The sequence below is a fragment of the Neomonachus schauinslandi genome, chromosome 1 (assembly GCF_002201575.2).
Source record: "Neomonachus schauinslandi chromosome 1, ASM220157v2, whole genome shotgun sequence".
NCBI classification, from domain to species: domain Eukaryota; kingdom Metazoa; phylum Chordata; class Mammalia; order Carnivora; family Phocidae; genus Neomonachus; species Neomonachus schauinslandi.
In genome coordinates, this window is record NC_058403.1 from 193149302 (window position 1) to 193176117 (window position 26816).

The following is a 26816-nucleotide window of genomic DNA, read 5'->3' on the forward strand; positions in this document are numbered from 1 at the left end:
AACTCAGGAAGACAACAGTCACTACCGGCCCTTTCTCGGGGCCATCACGGGGGTCCAAGGTGACCACGCAAGCGTCGTGAACCGTGAAGGCCTCCGTGGTCGTCTGCGGAGCCCCTGGCTGGCACACCGCAACTCACCTGGCAGCGCTCGGCTCCAGAATCCTGAGCCCCACCCAGAAGAAAAACCAAGTCAACAAACTCCTGGCTTTAGGAAACAAGACGTGCTTACTGGGCACTCCTGACACTAGTCGAAGTGGTCGTAACACCCGAAAGGCGCGGAGGGCTTTGACATCGAAGCCTCCTGACTTGCCACTGGAGTGGTTACCGCCTTCTGTTTCTTTGGTTAATTGTTCCAGAATTACACTAAACAATCTGAAAAAAAGAAGAAAGGAAGAGAAGTTAGAGTCTGTCACCCAGGGAAGCAGCACGGGAGGATAATAGTGGTTATTTCTGCACAAGGGCTAATTCTGAGGGGCTGCTGCCTACATGGAAGGGAAGCAGGGCAAAGGCAAGAATCAGACTGTGAATCCCGAAAGCCACCCCTACCTGTGACATGACTGGGACAAGGACCGAGCTTGGCTGTGCTCCTGCCAACCCTGAGCAAGTCCGGTCCCACAGAAGAGGGGACTCACCAGGGATCCAACGACGACAGGTGGACACCCCGGAACGTAAGTCTCGAGGACAACCAACATGGTGGCTACTACCTTCCATGCACATTCACTATGTGCCAAACACTTTACATACATTATCTCAGTCCTCACAAAGTGTTATGCAGTAGGGATTCTTATCATCTTACACGTGAGGAAACACACTTGATGAGAACAAGTAACTTGCCCAGGGTCACACTATTAGTGTAGAACTAACGAATGAGTCCGGGTATGTTGGCCTCCCCAGTATCCACGTCCCATGAGGGCAGGGACTTTTAGTCTGTATTGTTCATTTGTTCATTTAGTCTGTTCAAGCCTAGTGCCCAGAACAGTTCTCAACACAGAAGGTGCTCGAGAAATATCTGAGGAGTAAATCAATGGGTGAATGAATATTGACTTCAAAGTCCCAAATCTTAATCAACATGTTACACCATTTCTGGTACAGACCCTGACACACACACACACACACACACACACACACACCCTCCACTTGCACAGGGATGTTCAAGGAATGATGTAAATCACAGATGCTGAGGAGTTGTGCAAAGGCCAAAAGCAGTAACCCAAGGTAAGGGATTAATATCGTCATTTTCTCTTTTGAAATGTGCATAATATTGTATCTGGCAGCCACGACACATTTTTCCTACTCTCCAAAGGTTTTTTGGATAAAGCTATTTTCAGACAATCTGCTCACTTGACGGTTACTTTTGCTCTTTCAAATAAACATTTATTCTTTGGAATTATTGCTTGTTTTTCAGAATAAATATAAATTTGCCCATTTCAAATAGAATCAACTCCGGCCAATCAGATTGTGGGGATGACTGGCCCAGCAACAAAGAAAAGGTTTCCAAAGTTTAATTAGGAGCTGAAGCAGAAACTCTGCCCCCACTGGCATGCCTCTGGACTGCCAAGACATGAAGTCCATAAAATACAGGGTGGTCTGATTATAGTCCTGATCAGGCATAGTCCTATCATTCTGGGGCACTGAAAAGACCAGCCATTTGTTTTAACAACACTACAGCAATTAGCAGTGAATCTAGCTGGGGGCAGAGGTGGGTGGCGCCACGGAGAGAATAAATCAAGCCTCTACCTTTTCAAACCTTCAGATGGTGGGCTCTCTCTAGTTATGACTGGGGAAATAGGTCAAATTTATGACCCGTTTCTCTCATTAGATTAGTTTTTTTAATTACTGTAAACCCCTGGAGCAAGGCTCAAGTTAAAAGTCTCCCCTCCAAAACAAGTTCATAGCCTCCCAGAAACAAAGAACAAGGAAGAAGGAAAACCTCAAACTCTTCTGAAATGTGGCAGCCACAGGAATTTTCATCCCAAAGGGTTAGGAAAGTAATTTATGCAGGTGGTGACGGAAGATCACTTTCAAGTGTCTATGTTTTACAGTGCATACTTCATGGTCCTTTTACCCCTTGTTCTTCAGCAATGCCCTTGAAAACAGGTGAATGATGTCTCGCTCCCATTACAAAGGAACCTGAGCCAGAGAGGGAAGCTAGCTGCCTTCTCCAGATAGCCAGGGGTGGAAGGGGCTGGGGCTGGCTTCCATTCCTAAGGGTTAGGGGGCTTTAGGAAAGTTCCTCTCCTCCTCTGGTCCTTAGATCCCCCCCCCCCTCTGTAAAAGGAGAAAACTGAATTAAATGATCCAGAGCCCAGCCCTTCCCAGTCTAATATTCTGTGATTCTACTCCCTTCACCACTCATGCCCACCACCCCCAACAAAAAAAGTACCACATGCCTGGAGAGTTCAGGACATGAAGAGAAAGTATTTGATTCTAGAATGTTACAAAGTTTACCCCAATGCAGGAGCAAAGGCAAGGAGCTACCGAAATGGACTCAAGTTAGAAATGAGCACCCCATGTTCTTCTTCACAAAAGCTTAAGTGATGAGCCTGAAATATATGTTGACTGAAACATTAGGTGAGTGGAATAAACTTTTCTATACAGGGAACACTATCAGCTCTGGTAGACACATTGAGTCCTCTTGTGGTCACACTATTACGGTTAACATTTTAGAAGTATCAATTACTTCCTTAATGTCTTGTTATTGGGAATCTTGACAAAAGTAATAGGTCACAGTTGGCTTGGAATGGAAAATCCATTGGATTGAGATACAGCTTGCAGTTAGAAACTTCAGTGAGTAGAAATTTGATTCCCATGAAGACCTAATAACTTTTCTTTTTTTCTTTAACTTTTCTTCTGCTCTTTGACTATAATTTAGTGCATATTTTGGATAAAAAAAATAATCAGATGTTCTCAAGTTCTTCATATTTAATGAGAAAGACCAATGAGACCATTCCTATTTTAGTTTCCTAGGTGATTTTTTTTACTTTTTAAGTCAACTTTATTACAGCTCAACTTATATATGATAAAATACATCTATTTAAAGTGTACAATGAGAGGAGTCTTAACAAATGTAGAAGTCCAAGTGCAAACACCACAGTCAAGATCTAGAACATTTCCACCATCCCCAGTAGTTCTTTAATGGCTCTGTGCAATTATCTCCCTCTCAGCTCAGCCTTTGGTATCCACTGATTGTCTATCACTTTGGGTTGTTTTTTTCCCTTTTCCAGAATCTTTTATAAATGAAATCATACAACATATATTCTTCTTTTAACTTCTTTTGCTCCCCATGTTTTTGAGACTTATCCAAGTTGTTACATTTATCCACAGTTCATTTCTTTTTATTGTTGGGATATTCCATTGAATGAATATACCACAATGAAACTATCCATTCACCTGTTAAGAGATATCTGGGTTGTTTCCAGTTTTTCTCCATTATGAATAAAGTCTCTGTGAGCATGTGTTTTCATTTATCTTGGGTAAGTATCTAAGAGTAGTGCTGGTAATATGGTCCTGTAGTTAGTGTATGATTAACATTTTAAGAAGCTGGCAAACTTTTCCAAAGTGACTACACCATTTTCCATTTCTACAAGCAGTGTATGAGAGTTCCAGTTGCTCCGTATCTTGGCTGAGATATGGTATTGAGAGTCTTTTTATATTTAGTAATGCTAGTGGGTATGTAGTGTGTCACTGGGATTTTAATTTGCACTTCCCTAATTTCTAATGATGTTGAACATCTTTTCAGATGCCTGTTAACCATTTACATATCTTCTTTTGTGAAGATCTATTTGAATCTTCTGCCCATTTATATACTGGGTTGTCTTCTTACTAATGGGTTAAAAAAATTCTTTATATATTCTGAATGCAAGTCCTTTGTCATATATCTGTATTGTGAATATTTTGTCCTAACCTGTGTCTTAATTTTTAATTTTCTTCACACTATCTTTTGAAGAAAAATTTTAAATTTTGGTAAGCTCCAAAATTTCAATGATTTCTTTTATGGCTGGTGCTTTTGGGGTCCTAAAAAATCTCTGCCTGCCCCAGGGTCATAAAGATCTTCCCCTAGACATTATATAGTTTTAGCTTTCACATATAGGTCTATGATCCATTTTAAGGTAATATTTGTGTATGTTATAAGGTAAGAATAAAGATTCTTTTTTTTCATATGGATAAATAGTTGTTCCAATGCCATTTGTTAAAAACTGACTACAATTTAGTACTACAACTTATAACTCAACTCACTGAAGTATCAAGGCACCTTTGTCTAAAATCAATTGATCACATACATATAGGTCTATTTCTAGAATCCCTAATTCTGTTCCATTGATCTTTATGTCTACTTCTTATGCCAACATCATACAGTAGTCTTGACTACCGTAGCTTTATATTAAGCCCTAAGATCAGGTTCCAGCTTTGTTCTTAAATATTTCTTTGGCTAATCTAGAGCCTCTTTAACTTCCATATAAGTTTTAGAATAAATTGTCAATCTCTACAATCCTGCTGGGATTTAGATTAGGATTCAATCTATAGCTCAATTTGAGAAGAACTAATAGCCTAACAATAACTGAGCCGTCCAATCCATGAACATGGTACATCATTCCATTTATTTAGGTATTCTTTAATTGCTCTCAGCAAAGTTTAGTCATTTGTAGTGTGCTGTTTATCCCTAAATATTTCATGCTTTTTGATGCTATAGTAAATAATGTCTTTAAAATTTCATTTTCCAATTGTTCATGACTAGGATATAGAAATTCACATGTTTTAATACTGATCTTCTCTCCAGAAACATTGCTAAATTCATTCAGAATACATAATTTTGTATGATGTTAATACTCTTAAATTCACTGAAACTTATTTTATGGCCCAGAATATTTCTTGGTCAATGTTCCATGTGCATGTGAAAAGAATGTGCTTTCTGGTCTTGAGTGTTCTAAAAATGCCAGTTAAGTCAAGCTAGGTGGTATTGTTCAAATATCCCTATATACTTAGTGATTTTCTGTCTAGATGTTCTATCAATACTCAAGGGAGAAGTATTAAAATGTACAACTACAATAATGGAATAAAACTCCTTTCAGTTCTTTCTGGGTTTGCTTGGTATATTTTGAAGCTCTGTTATTAGGCATATATGTGTGTATCTTCATGAAAGAATTCTTTCATCACTATGAAATGTCTCTATCCTTGATAATATTCCTTGTTCTGAAGTCTACTTTTTTGGACTAATATTGCCACTCTACCTTTCTTTAGATTAGTTTTCACATGGTATATATTTTTTCTGGCTTTTTACTTACAAATTCTTTGTGTCTTTATAAGTTTGGTTTCTTGTAGATTAACTCTAGAGTTGGGTCTGGGTTTTTTTTAATGTATAATATCTGATAAACTCTGGATTCTAATAAAGATTTAGCTGGGTTTAAATCTACTATCTTGCTATTTGTTTTCTGTTTGCCCTGTCCATTGTTCTTTTTTTCTTCATCCCTTTTTTGAATTAATTGAGCTTTTAAAAATTCTACTGGGGCTCCTGGGTGGCTCAGTCGTTAAGCATCTGCCTTCGGCTCAGGTCATGGTCCCAGGGTCTTGGGATCGAGCCCCGCATCAGGCTCCCTGCTCAGCGGGGGGGCCTGCTTCTCCCTCTCCCTCTGTCCCTGCTTGTGTTCCCTCTCTCACTGTGTCTCTGTCAAATAAATAAATAAAATCTTAAAAAAAATAAAATTAAAAAATAAAAAATAAAAATAAAAATTCTACTTAATCTCCAACACAGCCTTATTAACTATACTTCTTTTTTTTTCTAGTGGCTCCTCTAGGGCAAATGTCAGCAAAAATCTTCTGTGGAGTGTCAGAGAGTAACTATTTTAGGACTTGCAGGCCATAGGGTCACTGTCACAACTATTCAGTTTTGCCATCCTAACACCAAATAGCCACAAACATGAGTGAGTGTGACTGTCTTCCAATAAAACAATCTTCCAAAGCAGACAGGAAAATACTTTGCCAATGTGAAAAATAAAAAAAGGCAATAAACCATATCTGGCCTATGGGCTGAAGTTTGCTGGCCTGTGCTCTTGGGTTTATAACACACATCTCTAACTTATTACAGTATACTTTCAAGTAATATTTTGTCATATTTACCACCAACTGTACAAGCTCTTTTCAATAATATATAGCTATTTTCTTCTTCCTGTCCTTTGTGCTATTATTGTCACATATTTTACTTTCATAGAAGCTACAAACTCTGCAATACATTGTTACTACTTGTGCTTTAAATAATCAATTACTTTAAAAAAGATCTTAAAATGAGAAAAAAAAATGTTTTTATATTTACCCATGCATGTACCCTTTCTGGAATTCCTTTAACATTTGTTGAGGTACAGGTTTACTGGGGGTGAATTCTCAGCTTTAGTTTGTCTGAAAAAGTCTGTTTTTACTTCAATTGTGAAAACTATCTTCACTGAATAAGAATTCTAGGGTTGACATTTTCCTCAGCCCTTTAAAGATATCTCTCTGCTATATTCTGGCTTCTATAGTGCTGACAAAAAGTCCAGGGATGTCTTTTTCTCTGATTACTTTTTCAGATTTTCTCTTTATCCTTGGATTTGAGCAATTTCATTATGAATTATGGTGTACTTCAATGTAGCTTTCTCTATGTTTACTTTGCTTGAGCTTTGTTGAGCTTCTTAAATTTGTGAGTTTGTATTTATCATCACATTTAGAAAATCTGGAGTCATTTCTTCAAATATTTTTTTTCTGGCTCCCCTCTATCTCCGCTCTTCTGGGACTCCAAATATATGTATGTTAGACCACTTGATATTACCCTGCAGGTCACTGAGGTGGTGTCCTATTTTTCTCGATCGTTATTCTTTGTGTTATTGCTAGGTCTTCAAGTTCCTTTACTTTTTTTTTTTTTTTTCTTCTGTTGTGTCTAATTTGCTATTAAGCCAATCCAGGAAAATTTTTCAACTCTCAAAGTCCCATGTGGTTCTTTCTTATATTGTCCCATCTTTTCTCATTGTGGTCATGTGTTCCTTTATGTCCACAAACGTATTCATAATAGCTATTTTTAAAGTCTTGTAAAGCAATTATCTACTAATTCCATCATCTCTGTCATTTCTAGGTCTATCTCTATAGATGGAATTTCCTTCTGGTTATGGGTCATATGTCTTAATTAATGGCCATAAGATTTGATGGGATGCTGGACACTTGTTAAGTGTCTGGATTTTGTTGTCTTCCTTTAAAGAGTGTTGAGTTTTCTTTTGTGAGACAGTTTGTTTTGCATGTCAGTTTGCTCCTTTTCAGGCTTCTTTTCAAACATTATTAGCAAGGGATTCAGGTGATCTTTACTCTCTAGCAGGGGTTGGCAAAACTGTTTCATAAGGGGCCAGATAGTAAATAGTTTAGGCTTTGTGGACCTAAACTACTCAAATCAACTATGTAAACAAATGCATATGACTATGTTACAATAAAACTTTACAAAAATTTTTGGCAGGCTGAATTTGGCCCATTGGCCATAGTTTGCCAACCCTTACCGTAGAGTTAGTTTAGCCCTACTACTAATGGCCCTTCTGGGGTGTCTAGTGACAGTCCAGGGTGTTTACTGAGGCCTCCATTCTGGTTGGTCATAACTCGAACATCTCTCAAACCTATGTGAGTTGTAGTTATTATTCAGCTAACAGTCTCCAGCTTTTCTTTTTTTTTCCCTAATAGTATTATTTGACTGGCCTTCTGGATTCTCACCCCCTGTAAGGGTAGATTATTCTTCAGGCAAAGCTCAAGAGGACCACAAAGCATATTTATGGAGCTCTTTCTCTGAAAAGCCCCGTCCCCCTCCCATCTCATGCCTGTCAAATTTCAGCCCCATCGGCCTTCCTGGACTCTTGTCTTGGTCTTCTCAATGCAATTAGACCACCACCCTCTGTTTGGTTCCTTTGGGCTCTACTATAGTCTGAAAAATGTCTCGAGGTAGAAGGCTGAGGTGATTGTAGGGTAAGGACAAAAGAAATGGAGCTAAGCATCTCCAACCTGTAGCTGAACACAAAGTCCAGGCTCAAGAGAGGCACAGTGAAATTATTCCAGAACCAAGAGACCTGCAAGTCTCCTGCTTGCCATTCCTTATTAGATTTCAGCAAATACAGGAAGGTATGGTACATACCTACTACCTGTTCATTTTAGCTGTACTACCTTTGCAGTAATACCTTAGATGCCATGTCCTATGGTGGTTTTTGCAAAATCTGACTTTTTCCCCTTAAGTCTAATTATCCCACTGGGCCATTTTGGATCCCATTTGAATTTCCTAAGGTTTGAAAGGGCAGGTTCAAAATTTATCCCACTCTCCTAGTATCCAGCTATATTAGTCTCCCATGAAAAGCCAAAGGATTCATGATTTAAAAAAAAGTAGCCTATAAGAAAAATTACGTTGCTCAACTTCAAAAGGCAGTTGACCAAAGTTATGGAGATGAACACAGAGAGATTAACAATCTCTCTCGGTAGGACCACATATAGTTTTAGGAGCAACCCATTTTACAGCTGGGTAACAAAGACTCAGCAAAGGGATAGATCTTCTTTCCCTATGTGGGTATTTGGTCCAAAGGCCCAGCACTCCTCTAATGTGGATTCGTTTTTTTCTCTCGCTGGCAAAATTTCCAGGTGTGGCAGGACCAGAATCACACAACGCAGGCCACTACTTTTCAACACTCTTCTTTAACTAAACTGCTGGTGTCTCCTTCCTGTGACAGGATTTCTGGAGAATGCCTGCTTCTCTGCATTTTCTGGCTTATTTCATTTCATGCCAGATACCTGACATTATTCAGACACTTGTTATTTAAAATGGGACAGTAGCATGCCAAAATTTTCCCCCCAAGCAGCAGAAAAAATTAATAACTTTGCTCAGGTTGTTAAATAGCAGAGTACCTCACTGCTCTGAAGGATTTATTACTGTTTTACTGGTTTGCGGGTTTTTTGTTTTTATCTTACCAGGGTGCTAGGTACAAGAGTTCTGCTCATTTGACTCTAACCGCCAGCAGGGCTGGCCTATTTGTGAAGACCCAAGTCCTCTGTAAAATGACCCCTCTTACATCGGGAGCTTCAACCTCCTTCTATACGCGTTACTGGAAGGGAAGTAAGAACAAGGAGGGGATTTGAACCCAGAGACTAATAGCAGCAGTGCCCATCTTCAAACCCGACTGGCTGGTTCTGGCCACAAGCACTGGCAGAGAGGAGCGACCATATTTCCTCAAAAAAACTGTGGTTCTTCATTACTCCCTGCCTCCCATCTTCCAAACATTTCACCAAAACAAAAAGGACTTACCCTACTATTACTATAACAAAATCCAGTAAATTCCATCCATTCCTAACATAAGCATTAGGATGTAGCAATAATCCATACGCTATAATCTTCAAAAATGTCTCGACTGTAAAAATAATCAGGAAGGCATATTCTACTTTTTCCTGTGAAGAGAAACAAAAAGGGGGGGGGGGAGAAGAAGAAAAAGAAACAGGAATTAGAATCAATAGCTCTGAGATATAAGCATTCTTCTCCAAGCAAAGTTTTATTATGAGAAATGGCGCCATTAACTCAGCACCTGTGCCAGGAAGGAAAACGTTTTAATTCTAACACTGAATTTCTCATAAGCAGCTAAGTGTAAAACACTTTCCATTCCAGGCTGCATGACTGCATTTTGCCACCTGCCCTGATGCGTGTGCACAGAGTCTGCCTGGGACATAAGGGGCATGTTTGTTGTTTGCACACATTTGCAAAACGCAGCATGTTTTCTTCCTGAGATTGCCAAATCAGGCCCAGAAACGCACAAGGGGGCAACAAGATTCCAACGACGGCGGCTGGGAGCAGAATGTCCTTTGGAAGAAAGGAAGATGCAGCTGCTTTGACCCTCCTCCTCCTGGGTTTACGCCCGATTTCTAAGTCATGATCCTCTTTGTCACAGAGCAGCAAGGTGACCTGGGCAAGTCCCTCCTCTCCTCTGGACCTCAGTCTCCTCACCGGCACAGAAGGGGAGCAAATTCGAGATGGCAACCCCCCCTGTCTCCCAGCTGACACTGCTGAGTGACCACCACACACCCTCCCAGGGAGTGGGGGCTCAGCCTCTGCATCCTTCCCTCCTACCGGCCCCAGCAGCCGTTCCCATCTGGCTGCCCAGACCTCGGAGACTCAGCCCACAAGCTAGCTGACTCTTAGAACCCTTCCCGTTCCAACGCAGGCAACTTCGTGCATCCAGAGAACACATCCCTCAGCAGGTCTAAAAATGTTGACTCCCTTCCTCTTTTGTAAAGGTTTTCTTTATGCAGCTTCGGCTTTAATAGAAATACTGACCCACTGGGATGTGTGCAATTAATTTTATAAGAGGCACTCCCTGGCAAGAGGCTACTTAATAACTCAATAAAAAACCATCAGCAATTAAAACTCTTCCACATGGGTCATAAAGCCCTCCACAAATATTAATTCTACCCCGTGGGACCCAGGGAAAGTTACCGATACCTTAGGAAAATGGAAGTCACAGAATTCACTTATGAAGACGCCTGGTGCAAGCGGTCAAATGAATTTGGCTCAGGAAACACTGAGTGAGCACCCCTTCTATATGACGGACCCCACGCCAGGAGCCAGGATTAGAAAAACAGCTCCATTGCCATCCCTACCCTCGAAAGGTTTAGTCTGGGAGGGAAGGGAAGGGAAGGTTTAGTCTGTTCCAAACATGAACACTGCGAATGCCCCAAGGCAGGCAGTGGAGAGGGTGCTTTTGCATCCTGAGCCCTCTGAGAAGGCCGAAGGACTGGTCCACTCCTTCCCCCCCAGGACTCTGCTTTGCTACGTGACCACGACAAGATGGCCTCAGCACCCTCCTACCAGAGTGCTACCCCTGTCGCCTGGCCTTCCCCGTGTCTCCCCCCACATCCTCCCTCTCTACCACCAGGGAAAGCATCCAACCACCGCTGGACCCCAGCCTTCACCCCCGTTCCCGACTTCCCGCTGGTCTTGCTGAAAAGCTGGGTCGTCAGTTCTTCCGTCCCAGGTCCCTGCCATCCCTAACCTGTCCTCCGGAGCTCCCTTTGAACTTTGAACACCATCCAAGAGGTCTAATAAATTCTTTTGTGGTGTGAGTTAGCCAGAGTTAGTGTACTTTCAACCGTATAGAGTCTCACTCATCTCCAACCTGCACACCCACGTTCCCCCTGACCTCCCAACTGGCCCTGTCCTCAGCCTGGCTCCTCCCAGGTACCACACCCCCTTCACAGGGCTGCCAAGACCTTCCTCCAACATGACCCCTACTCCTTCCCCACAGCCGTGTCCTCCGGGCATGCATGAGCCTGCAGACCTCCGGTGACTCCCTCATTTACTCTTCATATTCCCTGAGAGCTGGGACTTTGCCACTGGCTAGGGAGGAGGGATCCTGGAAGGCTTCAATGAGGTGGTAACGCTAACTTTGAGGGCTAAAAGGAGAGAGCAACTCTGTTACTTGAACCAGAAGCAAAAATCCCTGAAAATACCAACCCACTATACTCAAATTAGACCCTGACCACCAAATGTAGGTTGTCAATATGCTTCTAAGACATGGAGTTCTAGGGGAACAAGATATGCTGAAAACAGCATGCTGATTTTACAATTCCTTTTCCCTTTTTTATCACTTCTGCTTTATTTACTAGGCCAAACAGAGAAAAAAGGCTTTTGCTGCCATCAATATTCATAGCAGTTACATCCCTACGTCAACACAGTGCTATACTTCAGAGCAGAAAAACAAGGCAGGGAACAGAGAGTACATCTAGCAAACACAGCTTGTTTTTCCTCCTCGGCTTTTATTTGTAAGTAATATTGCCACAATAATACAAGGGCCATTAGTGTAACTGAATTGTTTAGGGTTCTTTTATATCCCTTTCGCTTGTCCTCCTCTCTCTCTCCTTTTAAAGAATTGGGTTTCTCTTTCCAAAAATCCTTAGTGCATTACTTGATGGAATTGATGGTAGGAAATATAATCTTGTTTTATTGTGATTCTTTACTACAGAGACTTTACCCTGATGCCAACGGAACCATCACAGCCTAAAGAGCATTCTAGACCAGTCTGCCTAGAAGCCAGTTCTTATCCCCAATCCTGCCATTCAAAAGGACTCCTGTAAAACAAATATACCTCCACAGTAAGCAAATGTAACATTTTTTAAAATTTTGCAAAACAACCATCATGGGCAGGAGAGGTAATTATTTAAAAAAGAATTGGTCATTTGAGAAAAGAATGTTGAGCTAGTAATTTGCAAAGGAAGTCACCAGGAGGGTCAGGTTCCTAACTGGGCAAGGTGGGAATGCACACCCAGCGGAAGAGGCCCGGTGAGATATTGCATAGAGAAGATACGGGGTCTGTGGCCCAGATGGAGGACAGTGCAGAGGAAGGGCAGGCTGAGGAAGAGGCAAGCAGGAAGCCTCCAGAACTGGACACAAAAGAAGGTATCTCGGGGGCAGGCCTGCTCTGTCAAAGCTCACAGGCTCTGGTGAAACAGAGAGATGAAGTAATTCCTGCATCCCAGTCTCCCTGCATTTGCTGGGCAGGACCACTCACCTGTGCACTCACCGAGCCAGCAGCGGGGACTGTTCTCACTAACAGCAGATCCTGGGTGTGCAGGACCAGTCAGATCTCCTTTTAAAAAAAACCACCAATTCCTCCTAGCCAGACACCATCCTATGTAAGGATGAGAGTCACCAATGAGACCTCAAGCCACCCCAAGGCACCAGAAATACTCAACATCTAATTCAGAAACCCAACAGATCTTCTTTCAAAAGTGAAGATTCACCATGGAAAAGAGTCTCTGCACCAGCTAACCTTGCAGAGAACCTTGAGAAACTGAAACTGTCAACAGTAATGGGTGGGAGATGCCAGGACCCTTGATGACACCAGCTTCTCACCTTTCTGGTTCTCAGGGGCCCTTTCACTAGAAGTGTAGTATGAATATCCAGCCGGCCAGCCAGCCAGCCAGCCCTGTATCTTCACAGAGTTCCCAACCTGCTGACAGAAGATAACAAGGACTTGATGAGCCTAGTAAGGTCCAACTCTTTGCTTTGGTCATCCACCCACATGGCCCCAAATCTTTGGAAAGGCTCTCCTGGCTGACACCCTGGTAGTGTTGCTCATCCCACACACACCACTCTTCCTCACCCTCCGGTCCCAGGGTCCCTATTCGGGGGATCATCTCTTACTGTCTTTGTAATCCCGGCCCCCGGTGCCCACGTGGGGCATATATAAGGTACTCCACAGGACGCAGAGAGGAAGGAAGGAATACAGCAAACAAAGCTAGACTTAAAGGGGACTAGAAAAACAGGAGGTTTTGTGATCCTAGCGTACATATCAAAAAAGCAAAACAACAAGGATATGTATCTAAGTTGCCATTAACCCTTTCTAGAACAAGCTTGGAAGAAATGGTCACACTGCTGAATTGACGACTGACCTCAACATCTCTCCTGGCCCTTCCTTTCCATCCTGACCCAAGCCCACAGGGAACGTCCTCATCCCTCCTTCCCTCGCTTCCTCAGTTCTCTTCCATGAGAGCCCTGCATGCCGCCGAGGGGCCCCCCTGCTTCCCCACCTAGGGTGCCCACTTTCATCATGCGTATAAACGCCCCTCTCCAGAATGAGCACATAAGGGACACAGAGCTGGAAGAAGCCCAGCCTGGGGGAGCGGAAAGAACACAGGGCTTGTGGCCACAGGATCTGTTTTCTCCCAGCCCCCAGCTCAGCTACTATTTCAGGTCCATGTCCCGTTCCCTCTTTCTAGAATGGTTTCCCCCACCCCACGTTCTCATCAGGCTAAGCTCTTCCTGTCCTTCAAGACTCAGCTTAAGTAACACTTTCTCAGAGAAACCTTTGCTGACCTCCCAGACAAAATAAGGGCCCGCTGTTAGACGTTGTCAAAGCCCATGATGCTTCTTCATGGTCCTATTCACAACGGAAATTTTAAATTCCTTAAAGTTATCTCTTTAATGTTTGTCTCCTCCAATAAGTGAATTTCTATAAGATCAGAGACTATTTCTATTTCATGCATCATTATATTCTCAAGGCTTGCCACAAAAAAATAATCAATATTTATAAATGAATAAATAAATGAGCAAAATGCGAGGTTCTGAACAAACATTATTCACTGTCCCTTCCTGCTAAGAAGTTCCATAATTGTTTTAGTCTGCTCAGGCTACCATAATGAAATACCATAGACTGGGGGGCTTAAACAGCAGAGTTCCCTCACAGTCCTGGAGACTGAAGTCCGAGACAAAGGCACCAGCTAATTTGGTGTCTGATGAGAAAGAACTTTCTCCCTACCTTGCAGATGGCTGACTTTCCATTGTGTCCTCGTCTGGCCTTTCCTTTGTGGGTATCTGTGGAAAGAGATCTCTCTCTTCCTCTTCTTATCAGGGCACTAATCCTATTCATGGGGGCTCCACCCTCATGACCTAATCACCCCCCCAAAAGCCCCACCTCCCAATATCATCCACTGGGGTTAGAATTTCAACATATGAATTCTTGGGGAGGGGAGAAAGGAGGGGACACCAATATTCAGCCCATAGCAATAATACCAGGGTCCCCTTGGCTTTGCTCTCTTCCAAGAAAAACATCTGAGATGAAATGCCAGGGAAAAGCTATTCTGCTCTGTAACTGTGGCCCTCCTCAAAGAGGTGGGACAGGGTCTTCCAGTCAGAGCGAGGGGCACATGCAAAGGCTGATCATTCAAAAGTGACGAGCGCACGGGGGTGAGGGACAGGCTGGGGGGAGGCGGGGGGACACAGGGCCTCATGTGCCAGGCTATGGGGCTTGGCCTCCGTCTCTCGCCTGGAGAATCAGCACAATGAACCAGATGATCTTTTCCAGCTGTAAAACTACAATTCCCTACCACCTGGGGAGTAAAATCTGGATCCCAGTTTCACAGTGAGGTTCCACGAGGCCCAGAGACCCCCGGGAAGACCACCAACCCAGAGCAGCAGCTGTGCTGTCCAGGGGCTAAGTCACCTGAGGTCGCTGCAGCACATTCGGGGGACCAGGCTTGCTGAGGGCCCCTCCCATGAGCTGCCGTGCACAAGGCAGGAGGCTTGAGGAGCCATGGGGCTACGGTGACCATTTCTGTAAGTGACTCCACATCTTGTCTAACAGCCGGGGGAGAGGCACCGGCAGGCAGGCCTCGGCTCAGGGCTGCTTAGAGGTAAACACAGGTAATGTTCTCCTCTGTAGGTAGTAATGAAGAATGTACTTCCCTGGCCTCCAATGGGCAGCTGAATGCCCCATTTCCATGAAGAGACTGGCTAGAATAGTCAGTTCGCCTTCATTTGTCTTCACCTTTGGTTTAAAAGTACAAATTCTGGGCGCCTGGGTGGCTCAGTTGGTTAAGTGACTGACTGCCTTCAGCTCAGGTCATGATCCTGGAGTCCCGGGATCGAGTCCCGCATCGGGCTCCCTGCTCAGCGGGGAGTCTGCTTCTCCCTCTGACCCTCCCCCCTCTCGTGCTCTCTCTCTCATTCTCGCTCTCAAATAAATAAATAAAATCTTTAAAAAAAATAAAAAAATAAAAAATAAATAAAAGTACAAATTCTAGACGATGTTTGTGTCTTCCGAGTCCAATTCCAGTCCCTACGGCTGAGTCACCCTGGTTGAGTCATCTACCCCTGGGCTTCTCTGCTTCCTCATCTGGAGAACAGGAGCACTGTCCTTGCTCCACCCACCCAGGTTATGGTGACAGTCAGATGAAGTAAAAGGTGGGAAAAAGTTCTGTAAACTACCCCACATGCCACAATCAAGGCCTCCCCGGCCTCAACCCAGACAAGGAGATACATGAGGCAGCTCTCCTAGCTCCTGGGAGGTGCGGCCCTGACGCAGGAAGGGGAGGCGGCCCTCTGGAACTCTCTGAAGATCCTAGGACAGTCCAGTGACCTGTGACCAGCCAGAGAGGGAGGACCCCCACCCAGCGAGGACAAACGGAAGAAGCCAGCATGGTGGCCCGGCTGGCCCCTCCACGGAGACCAGCCTCCAAACCTTTTGTCTGTGGAAGGGCAGCATCATCACACCTGGGGTGGAGGAGGCTGAGCAGGGCACCCTCTCTGGATGCGACTTCCTCGCTCACGGGCAGAGCAGAAGTAGCTGCTGTTTTGCTGCCATGCTCAGCTAAGCGTGGTTCTTGCTATCCAGAAAACTCCCGGGCTAACAACAGCACCCTGTCCTTCCTCTGAGAACGGCTCGCTTTCTACTGTCTGTCCAGGAGCTACAGGTGTCGGTACGTGGCCCACGTTACTGGCTCAGGGACAGGCAGGCGATCCACACAGGCCAACCAGGTCCAATGAGAGCTGCACCTGGGACTTTCACTAGGCAAGAAATTCTGTCATTGGCTGGACTTAGCTCTGAGAGGCACTAAGCATGGAGTTACTGGGAAGACACAGAATGAAGAACCGACACCAAGAAAAGCCAAGCCAAAGTGTGTGGAGAGAGTCAAACAGAAAGACAGAGAAGCTCAGAGGCAAGCATCTAACTCTGATGCCTTGTAAGAGCTCCTGAATCAAGCTGAATCTGAAGCCAAAATTCTCCCCCCCCCCCTTTCTTGGGCTTTTCAGTTCTAAAAGCCAATTCATTGAGCAAGTTTGGGTTGGGTTTTCAGTCAATTATAAACAAAAATGTCCTAGCTAACTACACAGTGATCCTACAGGATCACTCTGCTTCCCTAAAAGCTAAAGCATCTAAGAGAAAGTTCAGCAGCTCATTTCTCAAGAGATTCAACTTCTTTGAGGATTCCCTCTGACATACAGGCTTAGGGATGGTTCTCTATATATAGGACCCATGAGCCCTGCAGATCAGAGCCTCTGGGAATTCATCTAAGTCCAGCCTTCCAAACAGACTCCATCAATCCCATCCATTCTCTGTTGCTGTCTTCAATTCCAACTGGTTTCCCACACGCCACACATTCCTTCCTGAAAACTCAGTGCCTTAGACTTGCCTTGCTTCCCATCCCGCCCATGCCACGGGACCTGAACTGTGAGTCCCCCTGGTAGCAGGTGCATTCTACGGTTGGTGGTCAATGCGCCTCCTCACCCAGCTCCAACACCAAGCCTCTGCCCACCTCCACCCACCATGCTTGGCAGTTCAAGCTCCCTATTTCAACTCAATTCGACAATATTCACGGGGTACTTACACCGTACCAGGCACACTCCTGAGCACTGCAGAGTGAGAGACTACTGAGACAGCACTGGTGTCCTAAAGGAGGCTGGCAGAGGCATATATAAAAATTTTAAGACACAGCAGATGACAATCAAGGCCAAAATAGAGTACTGGGGACCTCCTGTGTAGAAACGGAGGGTGGGGGCATGGAGCAACTCCTGTGTCTGGAGCATTTGAGAAAATTTCTTTTAAAGTATAGAACCGTGTCACGTATGTGACTGAGTCACAGTTCCTCCATATGGCATCCCCGAGGACCTCTACAATCTGTCTGAGGTCTACCTACCAACAACCAGCTGATATCTGTTACCCCACAGGGTACAGGGCCCCCACCCTACCTGATCCCCCTCCTCTTCCTCCTCCTCTACTCCAATCCATCAGTCCTCATATAACACCCTGCACATAGGTCAGATTCACTAGAACTTCTGGTCTTCTCCATGACCCAGAGCACTTCTGCTGATCTCAATCCTGCTCCACCGTTTCAGGGAAGGCTAGGGAGTTTCATTTCTTCTTGAGTACCAACTATGTATGAGGCCATGCAAGAGGACAGAGAAGGGCAGGGCCCGGCCCTGTTTTCAGCTCCTCGTGTGGTTGGGAAGGAGAACCCATTGATGTGTTGTCTTGTCCTGTTTGTAGATCATCAGACCTTGAGGGCAAGAACCACTGCTTTTACCTCTGCAGACTCTCTCACCATCCCAAGCAGAGAACTGAGCCTCAATAACCACCATGATGCATCCATCACAAAGAAGGAAAAACAGAGACATGCTCCTAAGGCTGCATCGTGAAGCCACCGGGGGCCAAGACCTTGTCTTGCCATCAGGGAGCACTGACAGCAGCTCTACCACCCGGGCCAGAATCCCATTCGTGAAACAGAGGTTCGCTTTCTTTCCAAACCATGTCATGCCTTTACATCACGTTCTGACAGCTTGGGTCAAGGTGGACGGCAGGAGGAATCTGCGTCCTACTTGGGACTCATCAAAGCCACCTGCTTCCTCTCTGGGATGAGGGGGGGCTTCGGTCATGTCACAGCTGCCAAACACCCATCATTCTAGAAAAGCCACCTACTTCACATTGGTTAGTTTGCACAACGTGAGCCAAATGCTCCAACACGTCCACCTCCCTGGCCGTAAAGAGAGAAACGAGCAAACGTTTCAAAATGGCAGGGACAGAGTAAGCTTAAAACCAAACATCTTCATGTGACAAGAAAACGGTCATTTCTTTCCTTCATTAACAGAGGTAAGGACAAGCCTTTCAAATCCGCATATGGTTAAATTCCCTGACATCAGAGTTCTAGATGAAATCTCCCAGCATTCCCCTGACGCCCCCTCGGATCCCTGTGAATGCGCTGTTTGCACGCTGGACACCACACTTGGAGCGTGAGGAAACACCTTCCTGTCCCTCCCAACTCAGCAGATTCTCTACGCGATGGGGTAAGACAGGCAGAGAAGGGGTTTCTACTCACATCCACATGCGAGGGTCCCAGACATGGAGCTGCTTCTGGCCACAGTCCATGGGGACAGCGATCATGCCCTCTGGTGTGAGGTGCCCTGAACAAACTCACTTGCATGCCATCCCGTGCCCGCCAAATCTCGCCCAGGGTTCTGGGCTGTTCCGCCGAGGCCATACCAGCATGCCCTCAGCCCAGGGCCACCCAGGCAACGAGCAACCTGAGGATGCGCCTTGGAGGTCCCAGCTGTCAACTGCTCAGTGTTGGTCCCTGGGGCGGGGCTGCTCCCCCTTAAGAAGGCACGCAGTCCCTCGGAAGTACCTGCACCTCCTACAGGGGAGGCAGCGAGCCTGGGGGCAGGTCCTGGCTCTGCCACTTATGTGCTTTGTGGACTCAGGCAAGTGACTCTACCCCTCCTCCTCACCACTGCTGCTTCATCACAAGAGGAGAGTGAGGACAGCCACGGCCTAGGTTTCTCGTGCAGTGGAAATGAGGCCACACGTGTACAACACAAGAACCAGGGTGTGCACATAGCACGCTCCATGGATGTTGCGTCCTGTGGTGGTTGTGTCGATGGCCACCACCCAGGAAAGACACAGGGCCTGGCACAGAGCCACTGCTAGCTACGAAGTGAGCCCTGGGACGAGGGAGAACGTGGTTCCATCTAAACCTGCTCCTGCACCTTTCGGGACCGTCACACAGCCCGCCTGTGGCCACTCCTATAGCGGTCAGGAGGGGAAATGGGCCCCTGTGCTACCCGCCCTCCCCTCGCGGTGAAAACAGAGGATGGGCGTCTGTGGGGTGGTGGGAAACAGGCAGCATTCAGCTCGTCAGCTGTGACCTTCCGCCTGAAAAACCACACTGGGTGATGAACGACCCTAGGCCACAGTCACCTCTTTCCCAGGGAATGTGCTGAGAACGTAGGTCATTTCTTTCTGAATAAATTTATGAATCAAAGTTTAAAAATATATAACGTGTGGCATCTATAATTGAGATAAAGTATGTAATACATTCACTCGGAAGATTAACAACTCCATGCCTATAATTCACCATTATTTTAGAATTAGTAGGTAAAATTGAGTTAATTTAAAAGACACTGGGTAGCTTAAAGACCAGGTACCACCCAACCATGGCCTTGAAGTGGAAATCAATACATGGTCAATGACTGAGCAGAACAGATTCTCTGCAGACCCACTCCAAGCTGCAAGTGTCATTTGCATTGATCTGGCCCTGCCAGTCAAATGTCTCCCTCAGAACTTTATGCCTCCCAGAGGCTGGAGGAAGGGCTCTGCACCACCCCACCAAGCTCAGGGAATAGGATTGCTCCATAAGCAATGGAGCTTGTGGAGCAATCCTATTCCCAGAAAGATGGGTGGTTCCCGAAGCAGTTACTAGAGGAGTCTATTTGGTCAGGTGGCTAGACTAGTCCACAATGCCACTATTGTTTTCAAAGTGAATTTTTGTTGAATACTTGCCTAGCTCCAAAAAAGAACTCTAGGCAGCAAGAATATGAAAATCTGAAGTAGGTAAGAAAGGGAATGCTACACAGCTGTGTTTTGAAAAGGCAGGGGAGGATGTCCACGATACATTACCACAGGAATCGTATGAATAGGATCCCCTCGATGTCTGAAAAAAAAAAAAAACTCTTAATAAAAGCCAGTCTGCAGTGTAGACAGCCAAGTGTGAAGAGGCTTGGCTCTGAGAGCGAGATCATGGGGCACATCCTCTCCACTTTTAGGTATCCCTGATTTGTTGGGAGTCTTTCTCACTGAAGAACTTTTACTTGAAAATCAGCTGAAATTCTAAATATTTAAGACAAAGGAGTAAGCTGAGAGAGGAAAATTAACAAAGAAAATGAAATGAAGCAGGAGTAAGACCATGACAAAGATGTAGGCAGTGAAGGCACAGCTTTATTAGTATGTCTCAGAGATTTCTAACTGCTGTAGTGAAAGGAGGAAATCAGACCAGTGACACAAGTCACCTTCTCCTTTGAATGAAACGGTTTCTCAGCACAGAAAAATATTTCTCCAGAGCATTTGCATAAAGAACCAGCTGACAATATGAACTGAGCACCAATTATGGGAAGTAGACTAACATTCGCCTGTCTTCATGGAATTTGTACTGTAACAGAGACAGGACTTTTTAAATGAAATACACAGGAAATTAATTTTGTGGTTTACAACCAGCAATTTTTGAAGAATAAAAACAGGACGGAAAAAAATCAGAATGCATAGAAAATAGCAAAATTTGGTAAGAGTAAATATTTTCATCAAATTTCATGTTTCAGATGATATAATAATACATGTTTGGGAGTTACAACATAAAATGTATCTATTACTGTTGGTCAAGTTAAAAAAAAAAAAAAAAAGTTGAAACACACACCTCTAGAAGCCAATAATCTGAACCCACCAGTGGACACCAGTAGGGATAAAGACCCACTCAAGGCCACATGGGGAATGGCTCATAAAGAGTCCTAACTGGAACAAGAAGAGAATGATACCTGGCCCCCAACCCCGGGTCCTAAGCCTGTTAGGACAACAGGTCAGAAAGAAGCAGGGCAGGGAGCACTGAAGACCTGGACCACAGGCCCCCACCCAAGACTGGAGCCTGTAGGCCAAGGAAGGCCAACAGAACTCAGGCGTCCCCTGGGTCCTCAGGCAGGCATGGGGCTGCTTTGGGACAAAGCTGTCAAAGCAAGGGGCACTGGGACTCACAAGGAGACACGAGAGAGAAGGGGGTCCTCTTATCCATACAGCTGCTTTATGGAAAGGGGGGCCAGCTCAGATCTAAGCCCCTCTACAGCTGGGCAGAGCATGTTTGCGTGTGTCTTCGTTCACTGGATGAGATGAATTCCTTCCTTAGCTTCTTTCACACCGTAAACCGATTTCCCCCAAAGAAGAATCTTGTACGGAGGCACGAGGCTGTGGGTGATGAAGAACATGCTCGGACTGGCTGTGTGAGCCCGGGGAGAGCACAGAGATTCTCCAGCAGCAGGTTCCTCATCCTCTCAACGGGGGACACCACCACCGTCAGGTAATTAAGGATGAATACTGCTGGTGGGAGATGCCCCGCGCCTGGCTGGCTCTCATGAAGTGGTTGCTGTCACCCTGGTGGCTGTGAACATCCCACAGAAAGGTCTCCACTAGCTCTGGGGTGAGGCAGGGAGAGGACCGCTTTCCAATCAAGGAATCAAGGGCAGGGTTCTGGAAAGTTGAGCAATCACGTCACCTTATGTTGCCATGAGGCTAAGGCTGAAGCGGGCACACCAATCCCAAAGTCACCGCCGCCGCCATTGTGCCCCAGGACAAAAAAATAGTATTGGAGGCTCAGAAAACACAGGAAAGATCATAAACAAATACCTGGAAACCACAGGCACTAGAGTCCTGCTTGGCTATCTGAAAGCTCAAAACTATATCCATCCTGTTAATTCAGGCACAGGCAGATGCCTTTTTAATGGCTTCATAATCACTAAAATCCATCATCATTTTAATAGTGATTAGTGTTAGAAAAGGCAATAGGCTTCATCGTAACCGCCTCAATTCAAAATTCATTAACACTCTGTGACCAACTGAAATCATGACACTGAGCCCTGGACTTCATAAACGCCTCCTAAGAGAACTGCCACACTGCTTAATTTCTGTCCTCTACTTTAAAGCTGCCTTGACAGGTCAGTAAAGTTCACTTCCCAGAGCCACTGCCGGATGAAGTTTGCATTCGGGCAAACGCAGATCATGAGGATCACTTTGAGACATCTGAACATAAAGAACCAGGAAAGCTGAAACAACTAAATGGATGCTATTTTCTAAATATCTAGGTTCGTTATTTATAAAACATCTTAGTGAGTTAGGATAAAACGGAGCAAATACAGGTTTTCCTTTAATTACAGTAATGCTGGTGAATCAGACCTCAAATGTCTGGAAATTACTACTTTCTACAACTTGTGATCCTGCTCAAATGCCAAACTTAAAAAAAAAAAAAAAATCCAAATCCAGAACAAAGAGTCCAACTGTAACATCCAGTCTTGTCTCTCTCTCTCTCTTTTTTTTAACAGCCCAGACATAGGAGAATCCACAGAGAGAGACACACACAAAGACAGGAGGTAAGACAAGCCTCCTTTACAGACAAGGGAAGGTAAAGGGTGGGGTCTGAAAGACAAGCGGCCGGATCAGCTACGGAGAGCCTGCACTCCACTAGTTTGCTACTGACTTTTAAACAACCAGACCCATCCATAAGCCAGGACAAGGAACACAAAATCTACCTGGATGACGTCCGGCTCCCAGTCCTCAGCTGGGCAGCACAGTGAATTTGTGGAGTCAGACAGTTCGGGTGGAAAGTTCCCGTTTGGTCCAGCTATCTCACTTGGCACAAGCACTTCACCCTTCTGAGCCTTGGCTTCCTGGTCAGTGGATGCATTGTCAAAGGAATAGATGAGATCATGGGCAATGCCCAAGCACCCGATAAATGGCTGCCATTAGGATACTGGGAGTGGAGGCTAGCAGTGCAGGTCTTGACCTCTTTTTGCCTACACTAGAAGCTCTCCAGATGGATTTCCTTTTAACCAATGCATCCGGTGAACTGACGTTGTTTGTTCCTTCCGGGTAAGATAAAGACAAAGATCCATGCCATACTGAACTCACTTGGCTCCCAGGTCAATTTCTAGACAGCTCTTACGTTTCTGTTCCCAAGAGCTGAATTGCACGCTTACCAAGAATTGGTTATGTTTGCTCCCCATTTTACAGCAGATGGACTACCCAACTTAAGTGAACACTGCTTGGAGTGACAAGTTGGAAGTGTAAAAAGAGTTGTTGCTTCCATAAAAAAAAAAACCAGGCTGCATCCTTCGGAAGTACTGGATAAGAACACTGCTGAAGGCTCTGTCGTTGAATCCGACATGAGTGGCACGACAGACAAGATAAGGGAAAACGCGTAAGCTTTTAGAATTGCTCTCAGCTTTCTTCTCAGAGATCTAAGTTCTTATTCTATTTTTAAATAAAATGTGACCAGAAATTGTAGGCACATCATAGGCATAGTTTATGCAAGAAAGAAGATGGACACTCTTACCGGTACATGTGTAATATTCAAAAAAAAGCCTTTGCCCTACTCCAAAAGATTGACAGGTAAATGTCTGGTTGGTTACATATTCTGGGTGAAAACAATCTTTAAGATGTGCTTTTACCTTTTTAAACGAGTCTCCCCACGACTGACTTCTCAGAATAACCGACTTAGAGGTCAGACACAAGAGCAGGTGCCTCAGGAGCCAGGACTCTCTCTGTCCTCAGCTCCCGGCTGAGGTCTGGCACGCGACTCCGCTTGCCGTGAGTCTGTCTCTACAAACAGTATCACCGAGTGCAAATGTGTTGTCGGTCTCCAGTGCATGTGTGTTGAAGTAAATACACTGCTCTCGTGACAATCTGCGATGCACAGGTGGAGTACCGAGGACCACCACCACCTGTGTATTCGGGCTTCACGTTCGCACACACCCCAAGGTTGAGTGCTAGGTCCACCACCTCTGCCCTCCTAGTGTGTCCCAGTAGGGAAATGCTCATGCGTGTGTGTCCGTGTGGTGGTAGCAGCAGCACTGTGTTCCAGGGCAAGACAAAGGAAAGGAACAATGCGACGTGTGCGAGCACAACAGAGAAGGTGTGTACGTGCGTGTGAACAAGCAAGACCTACGTGGGGGGGTCACACATGGGAGAGGAGGAGGGCAGCCACTGGTGGAGATTCACAGTTGGCTAGAATTCCCCCGGAAAATCACCCAGGTGCCACCTGCTAACTCCTGACCGTAACTGTGACTTCAGGTAAATTGTCAAGGATTCTCGCATTCTACATTTTGTCCTAAGTTCAATAACGAGTTGCTGAGCATCTGCTGCATGTGAGGTGAAGGAAGGGAATAAGGCTTTCTCTGGGGAGCCTATATACATTTCTGAAGATGGACTCACCTGCGGTCGGAGGAGACCGAAAACCAGCCTGACCGTCCAGCCTAGCCAGCGATCACCGAAGGACACTCGTGTCCGCATGAAAGCAACCAGGCAAGCTGTGCCACCTTCTTGGGCTACATTAGACTACCAGTGACAACTCAAAACTTGTACGTCTCCCTTGACTAGGGGTTGGCAAATCCTAGCCCACAGACCAAAGCCCGTCTGCTGCCAGATTCTCATCACCATGCTTTCATTTCAGCACAGCATGCTCATTTGTTTACGCACTGTCTGTGGTTGCCTGGGCATGGCCATGTAGCCTAAACTATTTACCGTCCGGCTCTTGACACAGAAAGTCTGGTGACCCTCGCTCTGGACCCTGACTGCCCGTGAGAGAGAATGCTCTTAGCTTTCACTTCTCTGCCAGAGAGAGGAAAGGAGAACACTAGTGATTATCTAGCTCGGATCCTTCTTCTGAGATGAATAGTGTAACAGTTGTGCTTAATAGCCAAGACAGGTGTGGGATGCCTGCACAAATCTTTACGCACACATTTTTAAACACGGGTTCTGATCGTCCTTCCTTGCTGCTTCCCGTGAAAACATACAGGCACGACAATTACAGTGACCACTGAGGCTTTCTGAAGCACACACATGCATGGTCACACACGGTGCTCAGCTTGGTTTAGAGGTACACGCTACAATTCAGAATTGCAAGCACAAAAGAGACCGCTACTTAGGGATTACTTTCTAAGACCTTGAAGGACTTGATTCCCCATTATTCCCAAAGAAGCTTTTGGTTTTTTACTCTGTATTTAACCAAAGTTCCTACGAGACTATAAAAAAACCATAGCCACTGTGAAAATTAGTTAAAATAATAGTTTCTGCAAAATACTTTCAGTGCTGTGGCATTCATCCTTTAGAATCGGGTTAGGGAGTACTATAATTTGGTCTGTCAGCACGGATGTTAAGCGTACAGCAGACCCAGAACAGAGCATGTTGACTCTCTAAGGTTTGGGGGCTGGGGAGATTGTAACAGCCTTAAATAAGACTCAACATCCATCCTTCCACAAGAAATGATCCTCAGACTTGACAAATAAAACCAACACAGAAAGAGCACCAAAGCCACCAAAAGATAGTCCTAAAGAAAGGGCACAGTTTCTGCCTTTGATGTTTATGCATGGGTGCAGATAAGGTGTAACGGGAAGTGGCAGTAAGGATAAAATTCTCCACTTTCTATTTTTTTAAAGCTGGGTGAGAAGGTTCTTATTACCCAGGTCTTAAAGGACAAGGCTCCCTGATGGAAAGAAGCACAAAGTACCTCAATTTTTAAATAACCAACAAATAGGACTAGATGCTCCCTGCCCAGGGCTTACTAAGCCAGCCCTCTATCATCACCCACCTGCCACCCCCATGGCTACAGTCTGAGGAGGCTTGAGGAGGGGGACATGGAGTTATCAGGCTGTCGGCCTTGTGGAGATTTCAGTGTTGGGGAGGCCACCCTTCCTAAATCCAAGTGATAAAGACTCAGGAGAATCAAAGATGGTCTTGCCTGCAAGAAGGAAAAAAGAGCATCTTATCCCCCACAGTCCTGAGCTGCTGCTCCCCCCTTCCCCAAACAGGGAAAAGCAAAGTGGCAGGACAGTCATCGTGCTGCCTATTGGCCTGGCAAGGACCTGTGAGCTTCCCATGAGCCAAGCGGACCCCACAGGGTACTTACTAGGTGTGAGTCGTCCCTGGGACCTCACCCAAGGGGACTGGTCACCATGAGAGGTTAGTCACCATAGTGACAGAGGCTGTGCAGTAGGGATGAGAGTGGCTGAGCCAGAGCCCCATGTCCCAGGTCAGGGCCTGTGAGGTGGGGAAGTGTCAGCAGGCCCTCCGCAGAACACCACCACACCGACCCCGTGGGGGACCCGCACCTGGACACCTGTCAAAGGGAGGGGCTGCCACCCGGCCCGTTTTAGCTACAGAGGCTGCAAAACCAAGCAGGAGGAAATCCTCTGCTGTGCCCAGCTTGGGGAAAAGGTGTTTATCCTATTATGGCTCTCCCTTCTCCCCTTCCTCAAAAATGGAGCACTTGGAGCTGTTGTGGGGCAGGGGAGGGAGGGAGGCTGGTGGGGACGGCAGTCGTGGGGTGGGGGAGCCCTGTATCAGGTTAAAACACTCCAGGGTAAGAACTGAAAGGGACTGCAAAGGTAGAGTCCACCCAGGACGGTACGAAGACATGGGAGAGGTTGGTGGGGTGGGGGTGGGGGTTTGTGAAGCAGCGATTGCAAACATCAAACCGTGCCATGTGCGA

The 26816-nt window shown here is 45.5% G+C and overlaps 1 protein-coding gene across 3 annotated transcripts in view; it reads right to left on the reverse strand.

The window, feature by feature from the left end:
- The window catches only part of CACNA1D (calcium voltage-gated channel subunit alpha1 D), a 297870-nt gene that overhangs the window by 144170 nt on the left and 126884 nt on the right, over positions 1 to 26816 (reverse strand). For all 3 annotated transcript variants that reach the window (XM_044916847.1, XM_044916841.1, XM_021694968.1), the window contains exons 4-5: positions 9286 to 9425; positions 229 to 371 (exon numbers count right to left, since the gene is read on the reverse strand). In XM_044916847.1, the coding sequence (XP_044772782.1) occupies positions 229 to 371; positions 9286 to 9425 (283 nt within the window). The remainder of the gene's footprint in view (positions 1 to 228; positions 372 to 9285; positions 9426 to 26816) is intronic.